General features: G+C 38.9%; 1 protein-coding gene across 1 annotated transcript; it reads right to left on the reverse strand.

Annotated features, from left to right (window-relative positions):
* Positions 1–13,015: 13,015 nt before the first annotated feature.
* Positions 13,016–19,144, reverse strand: LOC131428642 (uncharacterized). The gene has a single exon (XM_058592687.1). It carries the CDS (start codon positions 19,142–19,144, stop codon positions 13,016–13,018), a length of 6,129 nt encoding a protein of 2,042 aa, XP_058448670.1.
* Positions 19,145–26,644: the final 7,500 nt, after the last annotated feature.

The following is a 26,644-nucleotide window of genomic DNA, read 5'->3' on the forward strand; positions in this document are numbered from 1 at the left end:
GAAAAATCACCATAGGGGGGAGTACATGAAATTTTCGAAATCGAAAAAAAATTTTTGATGCCAAAAGGCTTAGAATTGCATGAAACGTCGAGATTTAGTGTCATCTCGAAAAAAATTTTTTTTGAAAAAATCGACTTTTTGGGACTTAGAAAAATATGAAAATTTTTCTAAGTCCCAGAAAGTTGATTTTTTCAAAAAAATTTTTTTTCGAGATGACACTAAATTTCGATGTTTTATGCAGTTTTAAGAGTTTTGGCATCAAAAAAAATTTTCGATTTTGGAAATTTCATGTACTCCCCCCTATGGTGCTTTTTCAAGATCGAAAATTGCCAAACCTTTACCACCGGGCAGCACCCCTTAAGCATGTCCGATTTAGGTCAAATTTTGCATGAAGACTTTTTTCGAGGTGCTTAAACTTTTGAGCACTAGAACTTTACGAAAATAGAGTTGATCCCAAAATTTTGGCACCCTTATATATATAAGAGCGGTAAAAATCAACGTGTTTTGTCGGTTACGTCACTTATACCATCATATATCTGGAACCAAAAGTCACAACCATTTGATCTTCGAACTTGATCAACGGCCCGACAGTAGCTTTCAAACGAGCCCAAGTTTGTTAAAATCGGATCAGCCATCTCTGATAAAATTGAGCGCGTTCAAATACAACGCTTTTTGTCGGTTACGTCACTTATACGATCATATCTCCGGAACCAAAACTCACAACCATTTGATCTTCGAACTTGATCAATAGCCCGACAGTAGCTTTCAAACGAGCCCAAGTTTGTTAAAATCGGTTCAGCCATCTCTGAGAAAATTGAGCGCGTTCAAATAGCACGATTTTTGTCGGTTACGTCACTTATACCATCATATCTCCGGAACCAAAAGTCTCAGCCATTTGATCTTCGAACTTGATCAATGGCCCGACAGTAGCTTTCAAACGAGCCCAAGTTTGTTCAAATCGGTTCAGCCATCTCTGAGAAAATTGAGCGCGTTCAAATACAACGCTTTTTGTCGGTTACGTCACTTATAGAATCATATCTCCTGAACCAAAAATCACAGCCATTTGATCTTCGAACTTGATCAATGGCCCGACAGTAGCTTTCAAACGAGCCCAAGTTTGTTCAAATCGGTTCAGCCATCTCTGAGAAAATTGAGCGCGTTCAAATATCTTCGAAAAGTGCACACACATACACACACACATACACACACACACACACATACACACACACACACACACAGACATTTTCCGATCTCGACGAACTGAGTCGAATGGTATATAACACTATGGGTCTCCGAGGCTCCGTTCGAAAGTCGGTTTTTCCAGCAATTCTAATACCTTTCTATAGAGAAAGGCAAAAACCCTTCTTAGTCCACTTAGTGGAATTTTCATATATCTTGAAAAATCACCATAGGAGGGAGTACATGAAATTTTCGAAATCGAAAAAAAATTTTTGATGCCAAAAGGCTTAGAATTGCATGAAACGTCGAGATTTAGTGTCATCTCGAAAAAAAATTTTTTTGAAAAAGTCGACTTTTTGGGACTTAGAAAAAATATGAAAATTTTTCTAAGTCCCAGAAAGTTGATTTTTTCAAAAAAAAATTTTTTCGGGATAACACTAAATTTCGATGTTTTATGCAGTTTTAAGAGTTTTGGCATCAAAAAAAATTTTTTATTTTGGAAATTTCATGTACTCCCCCCTATGGTGCTTTTTCAAGATCGATAATTGTCAAACCTTTACCACCGGGCAGCACCCCTTAAGCATGTCCGATTTAGGTCAAATTTTGCATGAAGGCTTTTTTCGAGGTGCTTAAACTTTTGAGCACTAGAACTTTACGAAAATAGAGTTGATCCCAAAATTTTGGCACCCTTATATATACAAGAGCGGTAAAAATCAACGTGTTTTGTCGGTTACGTCACTTATACAATCATATTTCTGGAACCAAAAGTCACAACCATTTGATCTTCGAACTTGATCAATGGCACGACAGTAGCTTTCAAACGAGCCCAAGTTTGTTGAAATCGGATCAGCCATCTCTGAGAAAATTGAGCGCGTTCAAATACAACGCTTTTTGTCGGTTACGTCACTTATAGAATCATATCTCCGGAACCAAAAATCACAGCCATTTGATCTTCGAACTTGATCAATGGCCCGACAGTAGCTTTCAAACGAGCCCAAGTTTGTTCAAATCGGTTCAGCCATCTCTGAGAAAATTGAGCGCGTTCAAATACAACGCTTTTTGTCGGTTACGTCACTTATAGAATCATATCTCCTGAACCAAAAATCACAGCCATTTGATCTTCGAACTTGATCAATGGCCCGACAGTAGCTTTCAAACGAGCCCAAGTTTGTTCAAATCGGTTCAGCCATCTCTGAGAAAATTGAGCGCGTTCAAATATCTTCGAAAAGTGCACACACATACACACACACACACATACACACACACACACACATACACACACACACACACACAGACATTTTCCGATCTCGACGAACTGAGTCGAATGGTATATAACACTATGGGTCTCCGAGGCTCCGTTCGAAAGTCGGTTTTTCCAGCAATTCTAATACCTTTCTATAGAGAAAGGCAAAAAGCCTTCTTAGTCCACTTAGTGAAATTTTCATATATCTTGAAAAATCACCATAGGGGGGAGTACATGAAATTTTCGAAATCGAAAAAAAATTTTTGATGCCAAAAGGCTTAGAATTGCATGAAACGTCGAGATTTAGTGTCATCTCGAAAAAAAATTTTTTTGAAAAAATCGACTTTTTGGGACTTAGAAAAAATATGAAAATTTTTCTAAGTCCCAGAAAGTTGATTTTTTCAAAAAAATTTTTTTTCGAGATGACACTAAATTTCGATGTTTTATGCAGTTTTAAGAGTTTTGGCATCAAAAAAAATTTTCGATTTTGGAAATTTCATGTACTCCCCCCTATGGTGCTTTTTCAAGATCGAAAATTGCCAAACCTTTACCACCGGGCAGCACCCCTTAAGCATGTCCGATTTAGGTCAAATTTTGCATGAAGACTTTTTTCGAGGTGCTTAAACTTTTGAGCACTAGAACTTTACGAAAATAGAGTTGATCCCAAAATTTTGGCACCCTTATATATATAAGAGCGGTAAAAATCAACGTGTTTTGTCGGTTACGTCACTTATACCATCATATATCTGGAACCAAAAGTCACAACCATTTGATCTTCGAACTTGATCAACGGCCCGACAGTAGCTTTCAAACGAGCCCAAGTTTGTTAAAATCGGATCAGCCATCTCTGATAAAATTGAGCGCGTTCAAATACAACGCTTTTTGTCGGTTACGTCACTTATACGATCATATCTCCGGAACCAAAACTCACAACCATTTGATCTTCGAACTTGATCAATAGCCCGACAGTAGCTTTCAAACGAGCCCAAGTTTGTTAAAATCGGTTCAGCCATCTCTGAGAAAATTGAGCGCGTTCAAATAGCACGATTTTTGTCGGTTACGTCACTTATACCATCATATCTCCGGAACCAAAAGTCTCAGCCATTTGATCTTCGAACTTGATCAATGGCCCGACAGTAGCTTTCAAACGAGCCCAAGTTTGTTCAAATCGGTTCAGCCATCTCTGAGAAAATTGAGCGCGTTCAAATACAACGCTTTTTGTCGGTTACGTCACTTATAGAATCATATCTCCTGAACCAAAAATCACAGCCATTTGATCTTCGAACTTGATCAATGGCCCGACAGTAGCTTTCAAACGAGCCCAAGTTTGTTCAAATCGGTTCAGCCATCTCTGAGAAAATTGAGCGCGTTCAAATATCTTCGAAAAGTGCACACACATACACACACACACACATACACACACACACACAGACATTTTCCGATCTCGACGAACTGAGTCGAATGGTATATAACACTATGGGTCTCCGAGGCTCCGTTCGAAAGTCGGTTTTTCCAGCAATTCTAATACCTTTCTATAGAGAAAGGCAAAATAGAAAAATGTTCTCCAAACAGAATATGAAAAAGTATTGCAAAAGTACAAACCTTTACGAAGAGATTTTATTTTTAAATGTGTAAATAAATTGAGTTATCGCGAAGCAACACGTTTTTTAAGACAACATATCGTGCGACGCTCACTTAGAGATGTGCGAAGCAGCTCATACTGGTGAGCAGCTCCGAACCGATCAGCTCACTGATGGGAATCGATTCAATGTATCAGCTCATCAGCTCAATTAAATGGAACTGAAGGTTTGTTTTGAGCGCCGTTTTTCTGTCATATGCATGATCGAAATCATTTATGCACAAAGAACAAACTTGTTTGTGAATTATTATCATGTCATATTAGAGAATATCTGCAAAAGTGGCATCCCTGAATGTACCTTAGCCTACTGAGTGAGAAGTAAGATTTCTTATTGACAATGGCTCATTCAATCTGTTAAAGAAGGATAGATGCACATTTTGAAGAACTGACAAGAGCTCATGCACACATTTCTTCTCATTGATAACTCTCTCTTCAAGAGCCGAATATCCGTTCAGCTCGTAGCTTGTTTCCACCTTACCAGCAGGGATGCCGGGTCATTTTTTCAAAAATCTGTGATCAAGCCAAAAACCTGTCTGTGCAAAATCTGTGCACGTTACCCCGTTTCTATAAAAGCTGATCGGAATCATTTTGGTAATCAAAAACAAGGTCTCACTATTTCCTACTGCTCTGTAATTTTTGGTGCTAAACTGTGATCAATTTCAAAAATCTGTGATCGATTTCAGAATCTGTGTTAATCTGTGACCATTTTCAGAAATCTGTGAAAATCTGTGTCATTTTTTAAATCTGTGCAAAAGGTTGAAAATCTGTGAAACACAAATTAATCTGTGAACCTGACATCCCTGCTTACCAGTGCGGTGAACTGGTGAGCTGCGGTTCTTTTAAAAATAGCTGTGAGCTATCAGCTCACTTTGAACATTCGATTCATTGGAATAGCTCAGGAGCGAATTGCCCATCTCTTCGCTCACTGCAAAAGTGAGTTACAGAATAGCAGACGCCCTCCGTTCCGTTAATTCATGGTTTTAGCGTGGCAATAGAGAAAATGAGTCACACGAATAGTACTCAGGAAATTCTCATTGGAAAATAAATTGGTTTAGGAATATATTTTCCTATAAGTATTGTTAAAGTTTGCTGGATTAAGTTGCATGTTTCGCTTCGGTACAAGGTTTCTTAGGTAAAAATAGGTAAAACGATGTATAACTTTTCCAGAAAAGAGTAAACCTATGCATTACCTTCTACAAAACTATGGAAATATATATTTTCTACAACTATTTCAAACAAAGTAAGGATTAAAAAATAACTTGAAACAAGTTATGATTAGAATACTAGTCTTAAGGGGGTTGTCATAATTCAATAACTAAAACTAACTTTGAAAAGGCATAAAAAAAAGTTCCATCGAGTTCCACTTAGATTTTTTTTCATAGTTTTGGGGATATCTTTTCCTATAAATTTTGTAAAAATTAGCGGCATAAAGTTGCATATTTCGCTTCGGTGTAAGGTTTTATCATAGGTAAAAAAAGGTAAAATATTGTATAACTTTGCCAGGAAACAACAAACCTATGCATTACCTTCAACATAAATATGTGATTTTCTATTTTCTTTAATTATTCCAAAGAAAGTATGCATAAAAAATAACTCAAAACAAGTTATGAATAAAAAACTGATTTTAAGGGGGTTGCCATAAAAACGCTTTGTATATCCGAAACGGTGCGACCTAGACTTTTGGTATGTTTGACAAAGTAAATTATTTTCAATAGTTCTAAAACTTTGTAGGAGAAAAAAAATTCTATCTCTTCAGAAAAAAAAAGTTATGGTTATATTTTTTGTCAAAGTAGGCCATGAACAATTTGAGATAGAATCAAATTACGCGGTATATATTTGTAAACAATTTCTTAAAAACAACTATATGCATTAAAAGAACGGTTTGGCAACTACTGATTTATGTCCACGTTTTTATTGATTCGAACCACTGTGCGCCATCTTGGTTTCGGTTATGTGGCTGCGCAACATCAGTTATACAGGTGACATAATAACGAAATGTCTTTCGGCGAAATGGCTCACTGTCCAGTTGTCTGGACATCGTTCATTGATACAAGGCATTCAAAAATTCAAATAATGGGATTCCGAAAAAACAGAGAGCAAAACAGATGAATTGAAAAAACCGCATTGATAGTTCATAAGATCTACAATGAACACAGTTTTGATCTGAACAAAACCAGAATTCTCGATCAAGAAAATGGAACTAATACTTTACAAATATTGGAAATGTGCCATACTTTTACTATGACAGCGAGGGCTGAATGACCCTAGTGGTTAAAGGCCAAATAAATAAATAATAAATAATAATACTATGACAGTTCAAACAATAACTTCAGGACCGATACGCATAATTTTAATGCTGTATACTCCGGTCTGTTGCTCACTCTCTCTCCTACTGTCAACCTCGCTCGCTCTCTTCTTGAACATGATATATGTCATTCTCAAACGGGCGCAAAAGCCACCAACTTTTAAAATAACAACACAAAATAATTAATAATTTGCTGAAGTAGAGTGCCATTCCGCAGGGTTCTGATCGGTGTTCGAAAATTAATTTCGGATCGCAATTCCGGTGCATCAATTTCTCCGTTGATCAGTTTTGCAATAACTACTGCCTGTTGTATTTTACGGCGACGTAACAGCGACTCAATTTCGATTAGTTGACATCTATCCGGATACGGTGACAGATTCGAAGGAAGTATTGTATTCGTATGTCTCGTTTTGTGTTCTTAGTGTAAAGTAGCCGTTTTTCAACCAACTATTTTTGACGAAAAATATTTGTGTTCGTTGTGAGTACATTTTGTAAAATCATTGTATTTTATGAAAAAAATTGTGACTAAATATTACATAAAATTATAGTCGCCCTGAAGGCGAAGGTATAACCTTCGAAACGTTGGCCATTAACGAAAAATAACTGATTTGACGATAAACCATATGACCAAAAAGCCATCTTTTTACTTGAAAGATGTTTACATATGTTTTGCCTTTCTCATATAGGTTATGCAATCACTTCACTTGAAAAACCGACTAGTGAAAATTGGCCCGGAGAGCCAAGTGTCATATACCATTCGACTCAGTTCATCGAGCTGAGCAATGTCTGTGTGTGTATGTATGTGTGTGTGTCAAATAATCTCACTAGGTTTTCTCGGAGATGGCTGAACCGATTTTGACAAACTTAGATTCAAATGAAAGGTCTTCCGGCCCCATACGGAATTCCTGAATTTCATCCGGATCCGACTTCCGGTTCCGGAGTTATAGGGTAAAGTGTGTTCAAAATTGTACACCGTCTCTTAAACTGGCGGAACAAAAACCGTAAAAAATGATATAAACTGGACTCTAAACCGTTATTCCCAATCTTAGGGTCAATTGAAAGGTGTTATGGTCCTACCAAAAATTACTGCATATTTTCGGATGCGACAAACATTTAAATCGTAATTTAGAGTGCGTACTAGCAGAGTTTGTATGTCATGTTAGTTGGTGGCCGTACGAACCGACTTTGATTATACCGGTTCTCGGGTTCCGGTGCCGGAAGTGCATATAATAGTGAACCCACTTCGTTTTATTAAGGATGACCTACGCAATCAAAGCACTGCTTTATTCTGTTTGTTATACTAGTTAATGCACAAACAATCTCTTGGTTTCTTTCAAAAATCGAAGAGAAAAATTTTGAATAGAATACCACAATATTATAACATATGTACATGAGAAAGGCATCATTATACACCTAGGTGGATTAAAACAGGTTTTGATCTATGTTTTAACGAGCCTATCATCCTCTGGACTCCTCAAACACGGCCTACGAAACTGAACGCTGCTTCACACCTCACATTTCATTCACTAGCAGTTCTGCTTCGGTCAGTATTGAAACGTTGACATCATACTTGGTTCAATACCATTTTTCAAATGTCAGAGAATAACTAGTAAAGTATCCATAATAAATGGAAGTCGAGTGCTAAACATGCTAGTACTCGATTTGTCAACGTTTCACTGGTTTCCGTTTAAAGAAAACCCTTCTTAATCCACTTAATGGTGTGAAAATGTCTTTCTCTTTCCTGAATGGTCTCATTAAAACATTTATAGGATCCTATATTCGGCCATTAGTATTGTAAGATTATCAAATAACCTAATAGTATCTTTCAATCTCATTCTTCTCCGGAACCAGAAATCACAACCATTTGATCTTTGAACTTGACTAAGGACCCAACAGTAGCTTTCAAACGAGCCTAATCTTGTTGAAATCGGTTTAGTCATGTCTGAAAAAATTGCCCGGTAAATCAAACAACGCGCTTTGTCGCTTACGTGTTAATTTTTAATTTAATTCCCTCTGTTTTTTTAATTAAAAGTTGAATTTGAGTTGAGAATTAAGAATGATTTAATTTATCACGCAAAGTATATCAAATTTTCCACACTTCAATATACGCGCCTAAATATCGAGTTATTTCAAATTTTTCGCACAAAAAAATGTTTTTACCTTTTTTATATATATTAAATATAGATATAGAATTCTATCAAACTTAAAAAATTTTTCCGAGGCCCCGAGGGTCGAGAGTCATGTACCAATCGATGCAGTTCGACGAACTGAACAAATGTCCGTATGTGTGTTGTCAACAAAGAGGTCGAGATCTCAGAGATGACAAGTCCGATTTGGATCAAACTAGTTGCAAATGAAAGGTCTCTCTGTCACCCTTAACGCTATGGAATGTTTGTGAGATCGGATGTTAGCTTTTTGGGTGATTGTTCAACAATATCTGTCACAATTGACCTTGAAAACAGAATACGTTTTTAGACTTAGCTACCCAACAAGATAATAGATTGTTGAAAACCGTCAATTTTTAACGGAGCTATCGATATTTTTGTGTTCAAGCGATGTTTCGGAGCAAAGTGAAACACGATTTTCAATACTGTTTATGCTATTATTTCTTAGCACCTAGAAGATCAGGCACAGCACCCTTTTTCATTACGTTCCGATTTTAGCACGATTCGTTTTGGCAACATAATCGTTCGAACATAACACATGTTTTAGAAAGATGGCAGCAGTTTCAAATTCAAAACAATTTCAAATGTATATTGATTTATACTGCTTGCAACAATAATTGCTGGAAGAACACAACTTCTTACAGCCTTATACCGTTCGAAGAAGTTCGTCGAGATAAGCACATTTTTGTGTGAAAAATAATTTCATGAATTTTTCTCGGACATGGCTTAACTGATTTCTACAAATTTATACTCATTTTAACAGTGCTATGCTCTCATATAAGGCTTCTCAACTTCATTTGGATACGACTTCTGATTCCGGAGCTACAGGATGATATATGTAATGATATTAAAATAATGCTACTCATTTTGCTCGTAAATGGAAGTGCCGATTTCGTCCATCCAACATTCAAATAAAAGGTCTTAAGGTTCTGTGATTAGTGTAAAAATTTCATATAGATTTATCGGGTTTATCGGGTTCACAGAGTCGACGACCAAATCCAACTTCCAATTTTGAAATTACAGGGTGATGATTTTTTTTATATTCAAACCGTTGTAGGAGATGACGGTACCAAAAAATCTTCAAAGTTAGGCTCAAAACTATATCAATTTATTCGTCGTAGCTGTTTTGGGTTGTGCTCTGAATAACGTTTCTGGAGGTACCATAAATAACGACCACTTTAAAAAGGAACTCACTTCTATATCTTATGGAATACTTAATCGATTGTCACACGTTTAGATTGAAAGGAATTTCAAGGTTTCATACAATATCTATTTGTCTTGCAGTTCCAAAATTTTAATTATAATTCGTTTAAAACCACGGTCATTAAAATAATTTCATGAAAACTAAACACCACGAAGGATATTCACGCGAAAAAAAACACATGCTGATTGATAAAAAAAGGTATCATCTCACTGCAAGATATATAAGCACGTTTTTAATGATATTTTTTCTGGGTGTAAAATTATGTCGATCGTCTGAACGGACTCACACTAATTATCTAACATGCTGTTGCTCACATCTTGTTGGTTGTTTTCAACTCAAAAGACCTGAACCTAACAGATGAACAAAAGCGCTGATTCCGTTTCATCAAAACCGTAAAACATTTCAATAAAACAAGTGAAAAATCTGGAGCAAACCGTGATCTGTATCTCTAACGATATGCATGAGCTTCCTGTATATTTCCTACGGGGCCATACACTACCTGATTACATGGGAGAAATATCTACACTATCCAGGGAAATTCTTTCTATTCACTAACCCTTTTCCCAAACTATCGAATGCAATGTTTCAAATTTAACCTTTATTTAACACTGACTCAATTCAACCCCCCCAGCTCACAAGTACTTCGAGGGACGGATCATGTGTTATTCCCTGGGGGTAGGTTGGCAATAGAAACAAATTTTCACACAGGCGGCAAAATTTGATTTTTTGCTGTTGCCCTTCGACCTCGGGCCGGACCCTTTTCGAAATAAACATACCAAAGTGGATAGACAGTTACTCTGGGCAGAGGCATTCAGATACAGTGTTTATTCAACGCATTAGGAAATATACGCTTGAAATTTCTCATATCGAATACACATAGCAACTTTATTTATGGATACGGTGAGGTTTGCCTTCATCAGTTCACTTACAGGAACGAAACGAATGAAGTCGATGTTGCAAGTTATTTGTCTGATATCATATCTTTTTCGAATTCCATTAAAATATGTATAGTAAAGCAAAATTTTGTAACTAATGTTGATGACAACATTTAAACAAACTAATAAATTGTTTTTTAATATAATAAGCCATTTCATACTTTTGTTCATGAGGAAGTTTCTGAAATTTATCTTTTGATGATTTGTTACCTTTGAAATTTTAATGTTTAATAAAACCATATACTAATAAAACTACTACACAAGATGGAAGGTTAGGAACTCTATGGGAATGGGGAAATTTGAAGAGAAATGTTGTAAAAACAGACTTTTGATCGGAATCGCAAAAACCTCTACTGGCAAAACGTTTGGGCGTATAATTATGGAGATTTACCTGAAGCCGGTTTCAGCCATTCAAGACACGTTTGGTACAATTTTATCTGATCTTGCACGAAAATTTGAGTGAACTGGGTCGCTCTATATACGTGCGTGCACCTTATAAGATTGTGTATGTGTACAAACCGCAATTTCTTCTATCCACACAATTTTATCCGAAATAAATAAGCCGAATTCAACAAACTTAAGCTTACATGAAAACTTCATAAAAAAATGGATATAAAACTAAATAATATATGGATATAAACGGATTATGCCATACTTCTCCGGTTTCGGGGATAATACAATCGTATCAGTAACGTAACCGACTAGCATGACTTTTTTCTGTCTTCTCATTTTTTCCGATTTGAACATATTTAGGATTGATGAATAGTTGCGAAGAGGTCAACGATCAAGTTGAAATCTATTATTGTCAAAACTTTAAATTCCAGAACTGGAAACTGTGCGATCCACTTACATTTTAATCAAAATTAGCCTCAAGAAAACCGTAGAAAAAACATAATTTTTGCAATTTTTAGGGCTACAGTTCGAAACAATAAATTCAAGTGTTCTGAATAAAACAAAAAATCATTCGAACAAAATGCTGTAATATTTTCGTTAAGAAATATTGAGGAATCATTCATTGAAGAAGTATTTTCAAGTACACTTTTTAGACTTAATTTGTGGTGCCCACAAATTAATTCTAAAAATTCTAAAAGTTTTTATTTGTTTTCTTGTTTTGATTTTTTGGTGGTTGTTTAATGCTAAAACTGCGATTTTTCACGAATAGAAATCCGCCAATTTGTAGTTGTAAATCCTCTCCAAAACTAACAAAAAATCGAGAAAACGTTGGGGTTGGATATTTTATATGAAGAAATTGTGTGCAAAATTTGAAAATAATACTTTTTCGTTGTATTTTAATACAATAAAATATTTCAAGAATGATTTGTCGAGCTTCCAAATCAATCGAAACAGAGCTTTTGTGCCTGTGTGCAGAGCTTTGGTTTCTTTGTAGTATGAGATAAATAAAATGATAAAAACCCATAACTTCCAGAGTTTTGTTCCGATAGGCTAGAAAATTTTCCAAAACATTCCTAAAGTTGGACTGCTAGGCGGAGATGGCAGTTCCACTTGAACTGCTTTAAGCACTGACGAGCCGAAGGCGAAACGCAAAGAAAGTTGAAACAAAATATGTGCTTTTTTGCACAAAACAAAAAACCCCTAAATGTTCAAACTCTGCGGCGACCAGTAGCCAGTCGTCATTCGTTTACGCCCGAGACGTCAGATAGGATATGGCACCTAGTGTTATATCCTTAAGGGGTCACATAAGTAGTGTGGACTTTGCGTCTGCTTAGCGGTTCAAGTTGGACTGCTAGGCGGAGATGGCAGTTCTACTTGAACTGCTTTAAGCACTGATGTTAGAAATTTCGCAGTTTTGTTTAAATGGCAAGAACTCGAACTAAAATTTATTGGAATGTTATTTCGGGATTTCACATAATTTTAGCTTACTTACAATTAGTATCTAACCGAGTGCTCGTTGGCTACTGAGTTCTCAACTTGGCAATTTGTACGGTTACTGGTATTCCTATCGAGCTATAGTTAAGGTTACCTGTATAAGTTAAGTTCACTGTTAATGACAATTCTTTTCATACCTGGTAAAGTTACTTCATTTAGCTCGGGCCTACTTCTACGGTAAACGTAATTTATAAATAGAAAAATGAATTGTGTACGATGATAACGGTAATGAATCTCAACGGTGATAAATCAAGTTAACTTATCCAATAAGGTTAACTTATCCGATCTTCGCACGTGAATATATCTCCGGTTATGACGTTGGATGTCCTGCTGTCAGTCCACTAGTGACACGATTTCTCCGACACGATTTCTCCGACACGATTACTCCGACATCACTGCGTACGGCGATCGAGGGGCCTACTCCATACATAATATAACACCCCGACCCGTAATACCCGTTATTTCTGGGTTTTACCGACCTCCTGAACGTCCAGAAGGGCTACCTTGATCGCTGGTCTCTGCAGTACTCCCGAATTGGTTTGAACGTCGACTTTGCGTACCTGTCCGTCCACAGCTGTATACGTCTTGACGATGCGGCCTCGTAGCCACCCGTTTCTCACAGATTCGTCGACCACAATAACTAAATCGCCTTCTTCTAGTGGACGCAACTCTGAGAACCATTTGGTCCGCCGAGCGATTGTCGGAAGATACGCCTGGATCCACCTTTTCCAGAACTGGTTTAGAAGATGCTGCATAAGTTTCCAGTTTGTTCTCAGCGAAATTGGTTCATCTATTGGGATTCTGTTGAGGTTGTTGGATCCACTCGAGCTCATGAGGAGAAAACTGTTCGGTGTAACAACATCTTGTTCAGCTCCTTCCAGTGGTACGAATGTTAGAGGATGAGAGTTGATAATCATTTCGACTTCTGCAAGAAGTGTAACCAGCCCTTCGTCGTCTAGTCTTTCGTGATGCGCTAACACTTTGAATGCGTCTTTAACCGAGCGCACCTTTCTTTCCCACACTCCTCCCATGTGCGGGGCAGAAGGTGGATTAAAGTACCATTTCGTATCGGAGTTGGTAAAGGTGGCTGCTATCTCGTGGTTAATTGCCTTAATTTCGTTCGCCAAAATTCGAGCAGCGCCGTGAAAATTTGTGCCGTTGTCGCTGAAAATCTGCTGCGGTGCACCTCTTTTTGCCACGAACCGTCGTATGGCCATTCTACAGGATTCTGTTGATAGCGAATGGACGGCCTCTAAGTGAACAGCGCGTATTGTAAGGCACGTGAAAAGTGCCACCCAGCGTTTGACGTTGCTTCGACCTCGCTTAACGACCAGCGGTCCGAAGTAGTCAAGACCTGTGAATGTAAATGGACGCACGTATGGTTGCACTCGTGCTTGCGGTAATGATGCCATTCTTGGTTCGCCTGGTTTGGCTCGGTACACGCGACACCACATACATTTTTTTATCGCTTTTTTCACTACTGAACGCATCTTTGGTATGTAAAATTTCTGGTGCATCTCATTTATAACTGTTTCTGTATTTGCGTGTGCAAACCGCTGATGGAATCGAAGTATGAGCAAATCTGTCACGTGGTTCTCCCTTGGTAGAATCACTGGATTGCGAAAATCGAAACAATAGTACGCCGCTTTGGGGTCGATTCTACTTTCTGAACGGATAATACCATCTTCATCTAGAAAGGGCGATAGACCTCTCAAAGTGCTTGCTTTTCCCAGACGCTGACGCTGAGCTATGGGTCGCTCTGAGTTTGCTTTCAATAATGAGATTTCATTTGCGTAAGGACCGGCCTGTACCATTCGCCACAGACTCTTTTCCGCCGAAACGTAGTCTTCATGATTCAGATACACGGTATGGGACTTTGTTAGAACCCTGTTTTTGTAACAGCACTGATTGCGAAAATGTTGGAGGTACGACAGCCGTTTTATTAGATCATCGAAGCGGGAACACTTCGCGAAATCAAACGGTGTTTGATGCGGAATTTCTCGATGAATAAGGGCGGTCCGCAGTTCTTCAGTAGGATCTTTCAATGAGAGCTCAGCTGATGGCCAAAGGTGCTCGGGCGAGTACAAGAACTCGGGGCCGCGATACCAGCAGCTCAGTGGATCGAAGCTTGGACCACTATTCCACTTTGTAGCTTCGTCGGCGATATTCATCCTTGTCGGTACCCAGTGCCAATCGTCAACATTCGTTTCGGTGAGAATTTCGGCAACCCGAAATGCCACGTAAGGGCGATATTTACGAGGGTCTGCTCGTAGCCACGAGAGGACGGTTGAGGAGTCTGACCAGATGAATCGTCTCTTAATGGATAGGGAATGATTTTCTACTATACTCCTCATCAATCTAACGCCGAGCACGGCAGCGTTCAATTCGTTTTTAGGAATAGTCTGCGGTCGGAGCGGAGTTACTTTCGCTTTCGATGCTACCAGGGAACATCTTGGTGTTCGATCCTCAACGATACGAAAGTACGCTACACTGCAGTATGCCATCTCGCTCGCGTCCACGAAAATGTGTAGTTCAAGCGAGTCGTAGCTTCCGGGTGAGTAGTTGTTGAAGTAGCATCTTGATATTCTCACTTGTCGCAACTCGGGAACCAATGTAATCCATCGTCTCCAACTATATAAATCCTTTTTTGTAATGGGATCATCCCATTCAATTCCAGATCTCCACACATCTTGGATGAGTATCTTTCCGTGTATCGTGTAGTTAGATATAAACCCCAGCGGATCGAACAGGCTCATTACGATTTGTAGAACTTGACGTTTTGTAGGAGTAATATCGCCCGTCAGTAAAGGCTGAAGATCCTTGCGAAACTGTGTCGTGAAGCTGAAAACATCATCACTTGGAATCCACGCAATTCCTAACACGCGCTCAGCGTTTGTTGTTTTATCTGCGGTGAAACTTTTAACTGCCTCGTTGCACCTTCCCCCGACCCGTGTGAGGATCGCATCGGAGTTCGACTGCCAGTTTCGTATTTCGAAACCGGCTTGGCTGTGTATCATTTGTACTTCAGTAGCTATCTTAATTATTTCGTCGATAGTATCTCTGCTATCTAAGTAGTCATCGACATACGTGTTATTAACGATTGCGGAAACTGCTAATGGGAATATGGACTCGAATTCCTTCGCGTTTAGATTTTTAACATAATGCGCGGAGCATGGGGAGCATTTCGCTCCGAAGGTTGCTACATCCATGATGTATACATCTGGGGCACATTTTGCATCAGTCCGCCATAGAAATCGTTGGGATTGACGATCTTGTTCTCGTATCAGGAGCTGATGAAACATCTGCCTTATGTCGCCAGTTATCGCGTATTGTTTTTGACGGAAATTACACAGAACTTTTAAAAGTGGGGTCAGCAGGTCTGGTCCTTTTAACAGATTGGAGTTTAAGGATATTCCCTCAACACAAGCAGCCGCATCCCATACGACGCGGATTTTGTTCGGCTTTCTTGGATTGCAAACCACTCCGAGTGGTAGGTACCATACTCTGCGAGAATCACATTCCTGTAGCTCCTTCGCTGACGCTTTATGAGAGTAACCTAGCCTTTGGTATTCCATGATCTGTTCGTGAACCGCCTGCTTCAGTTCCAAATTTGTTTCGAGTCTACGCTCGAGACATTTCAGTCGGCGATTTGCCATCGGATAGCTGTTGGGGAAGTTGATATTATCCGTTTTCCATATTAGTCCCGTCTCAAATCTGCCGGACTCCGTTCGTCTTGTTGTGTCACGAAGTATCTTCCAAGCACGTGTATCTCCCTCCGATTCACGTGGTGTACAATTATTAATACCTAAGTTCTCGACCAGGAAGTAATCTTTCACCATTTCGTTCAACTGTCGTTCTTCAGTACAGGAGCAGATATGAACCAAAACGTGTTGGGTTTCACTGGTTCCGCTTATGCCTCCAAAGATAGTCCATCCCAGGCGAGTTTTTATAGCTACTGGCTCTTTGTCTCGTCTGTATCGGTGATTGAGCGGCAGCTTTAATCGCGCGTTGTCCACTCCAATTAGAATACCTGGACTAGCCCCGGTATAGCTTTGAACGGGAAGCCCCTGTAGATACGGGAATTGCTTCACTAACTCCGGATAGTGCAGACTTTGCCTAGGTAGGTCGAGGCTATCCACGGTGCGTACGTTTCGAAGAGCATATTCCTCATTAGCATTGAAACCTGAGATGTTTAGATGGACTTTTTTTGAAGATGATTCCTTTCTAGTAACGTTACCAGTCCATTGAAGACAGAGCGTGCTTTCGGTCCCATGAAAGTCAAGTTTATCTGCGAGGTCCTTGTCCAGTAACGTCAAATCAGAACCATCGTCTAAAAACGCGAACGTTTCCACTGACTTTCCGTTATTGCGTAGTATGACTGGTAATATTTTGAATAAAGATGATGTACGATGGTTGTGAGTGTATATGATAGCTGGAGAACTGGTTTGAGAATTTATGGTTGGTAGTTCGATCGTATGCAGTAGTTTATGATGCGCTTCTTGACAGCCATTTACACTACAGGGCTGTTTCGTTCTGCATGGCCATCTCCCATGCCCGGTAAGGCATCGTTTACATAGTCCGTTCTGTTCCACGAACTTGATGCGATCTGAGACAGAGTACTTTAGGAATGTGCCACAGTTCCTGATCTTGTGTTCAGTTCTCTGGCATACGTGACATGATTTTAACTTTACGTTCGACGAGCGTGATATAATTTCATTGCTTAATTGTGTGTCGGAATCGTCTTTCGTCGAGTGCGCATTCAGGAAACCGTCCTTTTCTCTTTTCGATCCGCGTCGTGTTATGCTGTCTGGTAAATTGGAAGCACATTCAAGCGGAGAGCTCACTTGGCAGGCTGCTGTTTTAATAGACGATACATAGTTACTAAAGGCTTTCAACGTGCTCTCAGATATCCGTTGACTGTACAATCCCCAGTCCAGTCGCAAACTCGGTGGCAATTTGCCCACGAGTTCAGACAGCAACATCGGGTTCGAAAGGTGGGAATGTAAGTTGGCAGCTTCGATATAAGTTACTAGATTCCTTACTTCCCTGCCGAATATGACTAACGTCTCTAGTTTGTTCACGTTAGGAGGGGGAGCGTTCCGTATTTTCGAAAGCAGACAGTGAACTAATTGTTCCGGTCGACCACACTCATCTCTAAGCGTACTTAATATTTCCGGAATAGCCGATGGAAGAGTGAGAAGGCTTTGAACCTTCTCTCTGGCGCTTCCAACCAAACTTTTTTGCAACCTGGCCAGATTTTCGTCCGGTTGTATTCCACACATGACCGTGGTTGATTCGAATGCGCTCAGAAACATAGGCCACTCCAACGGATCTCCCGCGAATTTAGGTAGATCCCTGCAGACAACGTGACGAGCTGCAAGTTGATGTGGACTAATAACTCCGCCTGCAGGCCAAAGGTATTGTGATGGCTGGGGGTGTGACGTTGATTGTTGGGATGGCATGAAATGATCAAAGCCGTTAACCAGGGGGTTCGAATGCACTGTCATATGATTCATTCCTCTTGCCGGATGCGCGGTTTGTGTCGTTGGAACGTTAACAGTACACTGCGCTGTACGGTCATAATCATTCCCTGCCGTCGAAGGTGGATTCATATTATGTATATTAGAGCTTACCAGATGTTGACGATCGTAAGGCTGATATAAACCAATTCTATCGGGATACCATATGGCATCAGACTTGCGTAAATTCATTTCCATCGGCCGCTGGGTCTCTGACTGGCTCATCGAGGGGTGTGTTCTTGATTGTTCCGCGATACAGGAGATAGGTGCAGACCCTAATGCGAACTCATTTACATTATTAGCTAGGTAATATCGATAGTTGTACGTTTCGGGATCTACAGGAATTGATGCTCTTATTCCATTAGGTAAATTTGTCGCTGAAGGCATAAGCTTCGTTAAACCGGTCGGCGGATTCAAGAGGTACTGCTGTTGGTTAGGGATTGTCATTTGATGTGTAGGCATGGTAGCCGTTGTATAAACCGATTGTGTCATAGGCGGTAAGTTTACTAACGAGAGCTGTGATTCGGACGAGCATATCGATGAAGCAACACTTATGTGTGCTGCTGAGGTAACGGGAGTTGAAGTACAGGAGACAAGTAGATTAGTTCCCTCACTCACTGTGTTTTGCTCTTCTATCCAGCTACTTATATCGAAGCGGCAGACACTGCCACAGTTCTCTACACTATCTTCGTCACTTTCTGCGTCTTCTTCCAGCTGATGTTTTTGTGCCAGATACTCCCTTTCCTTCTGGACCCGCAGATCCAGAATTTTATCTTCTAAAGCCTTTTTTTCTTCCAAGTGTTTCAGGCGAAGTCGAGTGGTTTTCGCTGTTCTACCTGATACAATGGAACCGCAAAGAGGTGAGCAGTTATTGCATTTCCATGATCGATCAGCAACTGAGTCTGCCACACCTGCACAACTAAAGTGCCACCAAGTGCTGCACTTGTCGCAGGCCACCATGTTTTCTTCCTGATCTGGCCGCTCACAGCCTTTACAGTTGAAGGTTACGGAGGGTTGCGTCGTCATCTGGTTAGTAGATGTTGAATCTTCGGCTCCTAAGTCGCTCATCACTCGTAATTTTCGAGATTGTTAGAAATTTCGCAGTTTTGTTTAAATGGCAAGAACTCGAACTAAAATTTATTGGAATGTTATTTCGGGATTTCACATAATTTTAGCTTACTTACAATTAGTATCTAACCGAGTGCTCGTTGGCTACTGAGTTCTCAACTTGGCAATTTGTACGGTTACTGGTATTCCTATCGAGCTATAGTTAAGGTTACCTGTATAAGTTAAGTTCACTGTTAATGACAATTCTCTTCATACCTGGTAAAGTTACTTCATTTAGCTCGGGCCTACTTCTACGGTAAACGTAATTTATAAATAGAAAAATGAATTGTGTACGATGATAACGGTAATGAATCTCAACGGTGATAAATCAAGTTAACTTATCCAATAAGGTTAACTTATCCGATCTTCGCACGTGAATATATCTCCGGTTATGACGTTGGATGTCCTGCTGTCAGTCCACTAGTGACACGATTTCTCCGACACGATTTCTCCGACACGATTACTCCGACATCACTGCGTACGGCGATCGAGGGCCTACTCCATACATAATATAACAACTGACGAGCCGAAGGCGAAACGCAAAGAAAGTTGATTCCTAAAATGTTTATACAAAGAAAAAATAAATGATTTTCTAGAAGTGTTCGACACTACCCGCCCCTTAAAAAAATTAAAAATAAGATTATTTACTTGGCTTTGTCGTACAATTTTTTAACCACTTTTTCTAACCAGATAGTAATTTTCTGGAAAGACTACAAAATAATTCGCGGTGTCGATGATCTTCTGGGAACAGATAGCAATCTTCGGGAGCCAAATTGGACAAATAAATCGGATGAGGTAGCAATTGAAGTCCGGTAAACTGCACTATCAAAATCTGCAAGCCCGATAAACCCGATTAAAATATGTGAAATTGACACTATTGCACTAATCACCCTGTATCTCCGGAACCGGAAGTCGAATCTGGTTAAAAACAACAAGTTTTTATGAGATCGCAAGATATTTTATTTAAATCGTAGATGAAGGAAATCGGTTCAGTCTTCTACGAGAAAAAATCATTTTCATTTTTTTACACAAATCATTCTGTAGCTCCGGAACCAGAAGACGAATCAACTTCCGGTTCCGGAACTAATGCGTGATAAGTGGAAAATTACCACTTTCAGTAGTGTTTTTCACGAAAAATGGTCAAAAACAGGTACAAATCCCATAAAACTTATCTGAAAAATTCATCTAGTTTGCAGAGGTTGTTAGTTTGTGGGCATGAAAACTTTATTCGGTACTACTGGTCCCTCTTTTTCCTGTTTCGGAAGCACCGAAAGTGGTGAAGAAAAACTCAAAATTGGAATTCGTTTCGATTTCTCTGCGATGATTGAACCGATTTTCACAAATCTTGATTTGAATTGAAGCTCATATTGTTTTTTAAGCTGCTGTGAAATTTTATCCGGATCCGACCTCCGGTTCCGCAGTTACAGGGCGATGAATGTCAAAGTTTTCAAACCGCCATATAGAATGACAGTATGTACAACACCGGTACGTGGTGGTACGGTGAAAAAAGAAACCGCAAAACGAACGATGCGTGCTTTGTTCTATTTCGTACACTCTACAAAGAAAACGAAACGGTTACGGATGTCAGCTACTAGTGAGTGATATTGGTAAAAGACGGTGTTGCGGTAGATAAGAATTCTAGCTATTTTTTGATAAGTGCCACCGAAAGAATAAAAGAATATCAATGAATTGAAGCTTATTTGAAAAGATATGCAATTTCCACAACCGGCAGAGCAGTAATACCGTGCCGGTGGGTTATGAGTAATATAAGAAAGGCATCATTACGGTTTTCACAATGATTGCATAGCCTTGCGGTATTAAAACGGGTTTTATATCAATTGTTGTTGAGAGCGATATTTTGGTGTTGAAACTAATTCGAAAAAGGAAGTTTTATCATTTTAACGACGGAGGAGAGTATAAAAAATTATCATTGGGTGCGTTGTGAACTTTCAACATTTAATAACTTCAACTTGCGCAGGCTTTCAATGTTTTAACTTAGTGCAATTTATCTACCGGAATCGGTCCGATTGTCGAACCGATTGATCACGTTTCTTTATCATCATTTGAAAAAGTTGGAAAAATTTTCTGTCATATTACTTGTTTTGGTGAAAAACCCCGACTTTGTTAGAAATTTTGTATAAAACCGTTTTTTTTTCGCAAATCCGTTAAAAATTCAGTACATTTTACCAACGTACTTCAAAATCAGTAAAGTACTGAAAAATCCGTATATCTAGTAACCCTTCTTCAAACTGTCCAATGTTTCTACTGGTTTAAATATTTTGGGCAATAATTAGAGCTGAAAATAGGAAAAGAGTTAAAAAAAACCTTTTTTAATTCACCTAGTGGCGTAATGATATATATACATGGATGTAAGTTTGTATGTTTGTAACGCCATAACTTCGGAACAACTGAACGGATTGCCACCTAACTTGGCACAGGTACTTCTTGAAGAGATGGTTTAGGATGTGTATTAATAGGGGAGGGAGCGTAACAAGTGTCGTTAACTGGGGGGGTCATAAAAAATCATATAAGTTGACAAGAATCGATACTTTTTGAATACTATAGAAACATTTTGCATATATTAGTTATGATTATATGGTGGGTGGATGTAGCAAGTGCCTTTAAAAAGGAGGGTGTAATGTTTGTAAAGGCATAACGGATTGCTATCAAACTTGGCACATGTACTTCTTGCTCTTCAGTGATGGCTATAAGAATATTTTTATGAGGGGAAGGAGCGTAGCAAGTGTTCTTAACAAAGAGGGTCATTAAAAAGATTATCTAATTTGACGAGAATCGATACTTTTTGCAGATTATAGATTTTTTTTTGCACAACTTAGATATGATTATAAGGGTATTCGTGTGGGGTGGGTATTTACAGGTGATTTAAATGTTCCTAACAGAAGTGTTTAAATATAAAACTGACATAATTTGTCGAAAATACCTTGGTAATTATGATTATTGTGAGATCTGAGATGGGACACTGATCTCGCAATCTGAACATGAACGGAGTATTGTTCAATCGGGTTGTCGTCTACGTTGTGTTCAGAGATGCCAGATCTGCAGATTTGTCTGTAAATCTGCAGATTTCGTGCATAATGCTGCAGACATTTTTAGTTGTGCAGGCTTTCGACAAAATTTACAGATTTTTGAAATTGTCACGACCTTTTTTTTCTCGTCAAGTGAGTTAAGCGTATCATACTTTATAAAGGAATTTGCTGACAGCAAGACATACTTGCTAACTGCAGATTTTTTTTTGGATATACAGACTTTTACAACCCTGTATGAAGATATTTGAAATTTTTACCTTGCATCTCTGGTTGTGTTTCATTGCAATCAGAGTATCAATGGGAGGACAATTTCTAGAATTTTTTCCGGTCTTGCCTTTAAGAAACATTCCCGAGCAACGCCGGGTAAATCAGCTAGTTACTTATATTTTCAAAAATATCACTAGAAGATTCTGTGAAGAATTTTTTTTCAATCTGTAATAATATAAGAAACTTTCTTTGGGTGTAAACTAACATAACCTTTTCAATTTGTAAACAGTTATGTCAAATTAATAAGAATTTTTCTTTATTTTGCATCGTCGCACTAAATGATTTAACACACTTTGCCTTACAGTTCTGAAACCGGAAGTCGGATTCGGATGGAATTAAACAGCAACCTATGAGACTATAGGAACTTTTATTTGAGCCTGTTTGTGGATATCGATGAAATCATCTCTGAGACAATTGAGTGAGTCTCATTTTAAACTTTTTGACCACTATTTCCGGTACTTCTGGAACCGGGAACTTGGAAGCAGTATAGCCGAAGTCGGTTCGTTTAGTAAGTAACTAATACAGCCTACAAATTGAATCAGTTTCAAGCCAAATCTAGAAGAATTTCACCCGTCGTTTTCATCGTCGCTCTAAATGACGGTGTGAAATTCAATAGCAACATATGGGACTACGAGGTTTCTTACTTTATGAGTGACATTTCGCAGGTTGGAGATGGGTTAGTTTCGGTTTTCCAGTAATCTATTCTGTCTAAGCCTTCCAAGTCAATAGTATTTTGTTCAACTCAGGTTTTTGAATAAATAAACGAAGTTTCGCCCTACCAAACGTTAAACCAGTACAAGTGTTTTATTTCAATAGGAAAACTCATTTTTTGTTTGAGTTGAAATTACTAAAATGTACCAAAAAAATCCTGACTATTTCGATCGATCTGAGCCAAATACCAATTTATGCTAACACAATGGCACTTCCTTTCCATGCAAATGTCAAATTTGATGGATTTTAATTGTAAAATAGTATCTGATTGTATCAACACCCGTTGATGAGTGTATGACTCAGTCATAATAGCACCATTAGCTAGATAGAAAAAGACCGTTTATCTTTTCAAACGTACGTTCTGAATACAAAAGGGTATCGAATATTTTCTCCCCCTCGGACGTCGATTCGCTCGAGCCACAACCGAATAAACCCATTCCCAAATGCCGTCAGTTGAATTATTATTATTGTGTATGATTATGCGATTATATCGTTGTTGAAATGTCTGTCTCCGGGAGTAGTTCGGTACAAATACGAACTAAAGTGACATAAATCTTTACTGTGCCCGTTTGCGTACACACACGCAAACAGCCCAGCTCCAACCCGTTCGACTCAACAACGACTTGTACTGGTTATCCGAGCTCGTCGATTACCTACTGCTATTATATTGTGGAACCTTTGGAGCAGCCACCTCGCGCCCGCTCAAGGACACAACTGGAAATGGGCCAAATTGGGCGATTGAATAGCACTCGCGGAGTAGGCAAAGAAACCCATCGAACTCGGCTCTTGATGGCGTGACCCGCCTGGCTTCGTTCGTGTCCCAAAAGCAACATTTAGATTACGGTCTGTTTCTCTATGCGGGGACACTTTCATTTTAATGGATTTCTCGACGGGAAAGATAAAAGTCGAACAAATTTGTGTGCTAATCGATACGTCGAGTCCCCCTCGGTGGGAGTAACGAATTCAGGCAGAGTACACAGACAAAGTGCTTTTGTGATGGATCGAGACGAACGCTAAATCAAGGTAAATTACAGAGGAAATTAATTGGTTAATAGCTGACAAGGAAGATCCCTTTTAAAGTTGGATCGTTGGTATGGATTTCTGGTGATTATGGTGATTATGGAAGAGGTGTTTTTTACTCCCGGCATGTTAGAATATAAATCTGAATACACTAAAACAGATATTGGAAAGGGACAAATGGCGCACTATTTCCTAACGATCATAAAAACCAATAAAACTCATTAGTGCCACTCGAACTGAGCTCCAACCAATCGAGTTCCATCATTGCACCGCAATCAAAGATGATCTTTCCATTCGGAATGACTTCCTTGCCCGTCCGTCCGAACCAATGGAACCATTGCATTGCGTCATTGCGGGAGGCGGGAGCAGCGTCCGATGGCGTGCAAAATGCTTTCCGTTACAGACTGCAGAAAAAAAAGCCATCCGCTGAGGACAGCACCAGGATAATTATGCATCATTATTGTTCCGCTTTGTGCTATCGCTCCGGTCCGGTTGGAAATTCTTTGTCCTGTCGGTTGCACACACACACTCGTACCGGAGGAGCAGAATGAATGAACGGGGGTCCGGTCCGGAACTCAGGTGGACTTGGCGAATATGATAGCTTCTTCTGGTGCAATTTGCAAATGACACAACCAATAAACTGAACGGAGTCGGTGCAACCGGTCATAGTAGGCATGTGGCTTACTGATGGCATTGTCGGAACTAGGGTGGATTCATTCGGGTAGAGTTGTATTTTTAAACAGAGAAACAGGTCAAGAAAAGAATTAATGTTTTGATCTTTGGAAAATTTTGTTAACAAAATATTGGTTCGTATTTTGTGACTCACTGCTTTGCATTCATTATACCCACAATTTCTTTATATTTATTTATTTGGAAGCAAGGAAAAGCCCGCTGAAGCTGAAATGTACAATCTCTCTCTCTCTCCAGCAGGCATAAAACCTCCTCATTTTTTTTCATATCAACAGATTACAAAAATCCAACAGATATATTGCTTAATACTAAGGGCTTAATACTAAGTAAAATTATACCTCCCGGTGGGGGTCAAAAGTGGCTAGTTTGTTGGACGGTGATGATGTTACGTGTCATTGAAGGTCGCATCCTGCTGTCCGTGTGGGTCCACGGGAAAAGTCCCAAGTCACGAACACTGGGCGGGTGACCCGCATGCTGGACTTCAAAGGGAGTGAATAATAGCAATGCGGGAAAAAAGGAGAGAAAAAGAGAGAGAAGTGAATGTTGTAGTAAATGGAATTACGAAGGGGTTCGAAAGAAGTTGAAAGCAGCAAAAGATCAAGTTTATTGTCTCAATAGACGGTGGAAAGTTGGAGGAGGGAGGAAGCAAAAAATAATTAGTTACATCATAAAGATCTAGTTAGTTTCGAAGAAGATGGTGGACTGCCGGGATATTGAGAGAGTCGAGTGGATGTTAGAAATGAACCAAATGATGAAGATTATTCTTGGTTGCAGAATCGATGGAGAATGGAAGCAGACTTACTAAGAAAGCACTAAACTAAACTTGTGGATTAGATACACCCGAACCTCTATTTACGTAATAATCGGGACAACGTAAATCGAATTATGACGTAAGAAAAGTTTACGTTATTTGGAATTTTCGACGTAAAAAAAGTTTTTCTTATGTATATGTATTATTAGATATGTATAATATATTGGATAGTTATGGAACGAAAATTATGAGCATTTACAGGAAAAGGATGTTCTAAGCAGCATCAATTTCCAAGATGGCGACTTCCGGTTTATTGATATTCCTTGAAAATCCTCACAATATGGGTATTTTCGGAACGGGTTTGATGAGTAGATGTCGGAAAACGATGTTTGAGGTGGTTTGGAATTCCAAGATGGCGACTTCCGGTTTATTGATATTCCTTGAAAACTCTCATAATATGGATATTTTTGGAACGGGTATGATGAGTAGATGTCGGAAAATGATGTTTAAAGTCATTTCAAAATTCAAGATGGTGTTTCTCGAAACCCATAGCAAAATGAATGTTTTTGGAACGAGTTCAAAGAACAGTTCTTAGTAAACGTTGTTGGAGTAATTATGACTTACTATCGAATACTTTATAATATTGTTACTTTCGGAATGGATTTTACGAGTCAATATTAGGAAGAAAGTTTTTTCAAATAAACTTCAGGAACTTTATTCCAAATTCAACATAATATTAGCTTGACACTTACAATCGAATTGTCAAACAAATACATAAATTGATGAAAATGCTTCGATGTAAATATTTTAAGGTTCATTCTTTGATGAAAGAAATGTTAATATTTAATTTTCAGTATTGTAGTAAATTTGATTTATTTGAATAGATTCAAGTTTTGAACTGCTGTTAAAACTGTTGTTTTCGTTTTCGTTGACTGATTTCAATCCCTGAACTGTTATTCATTCTTATGCCCAAAT

The sequence above is a fragment of the Malaya genurostris genome, chromosome 2 (assembly GCF_030247185.1).
Source record: "Malaya genurostris strain Urasoe2022 chromosome 2, Malgen_1.1, whole genome shotgun sequence".
NCBI lineage: Eukaryota > Metazoa > Arthropoda > Insecta > Diptera > Culicidae > Malaya > Malaya genurostris.

Coding starts and splice junctions, on each gene's coding strand:
- LOC131428642 (XM_058592687.1), bottom strand. CDS start 19,144: ATGAGCGACTTAGGAGCCGAAGATTCAACATCTACTAACCAGATGACG.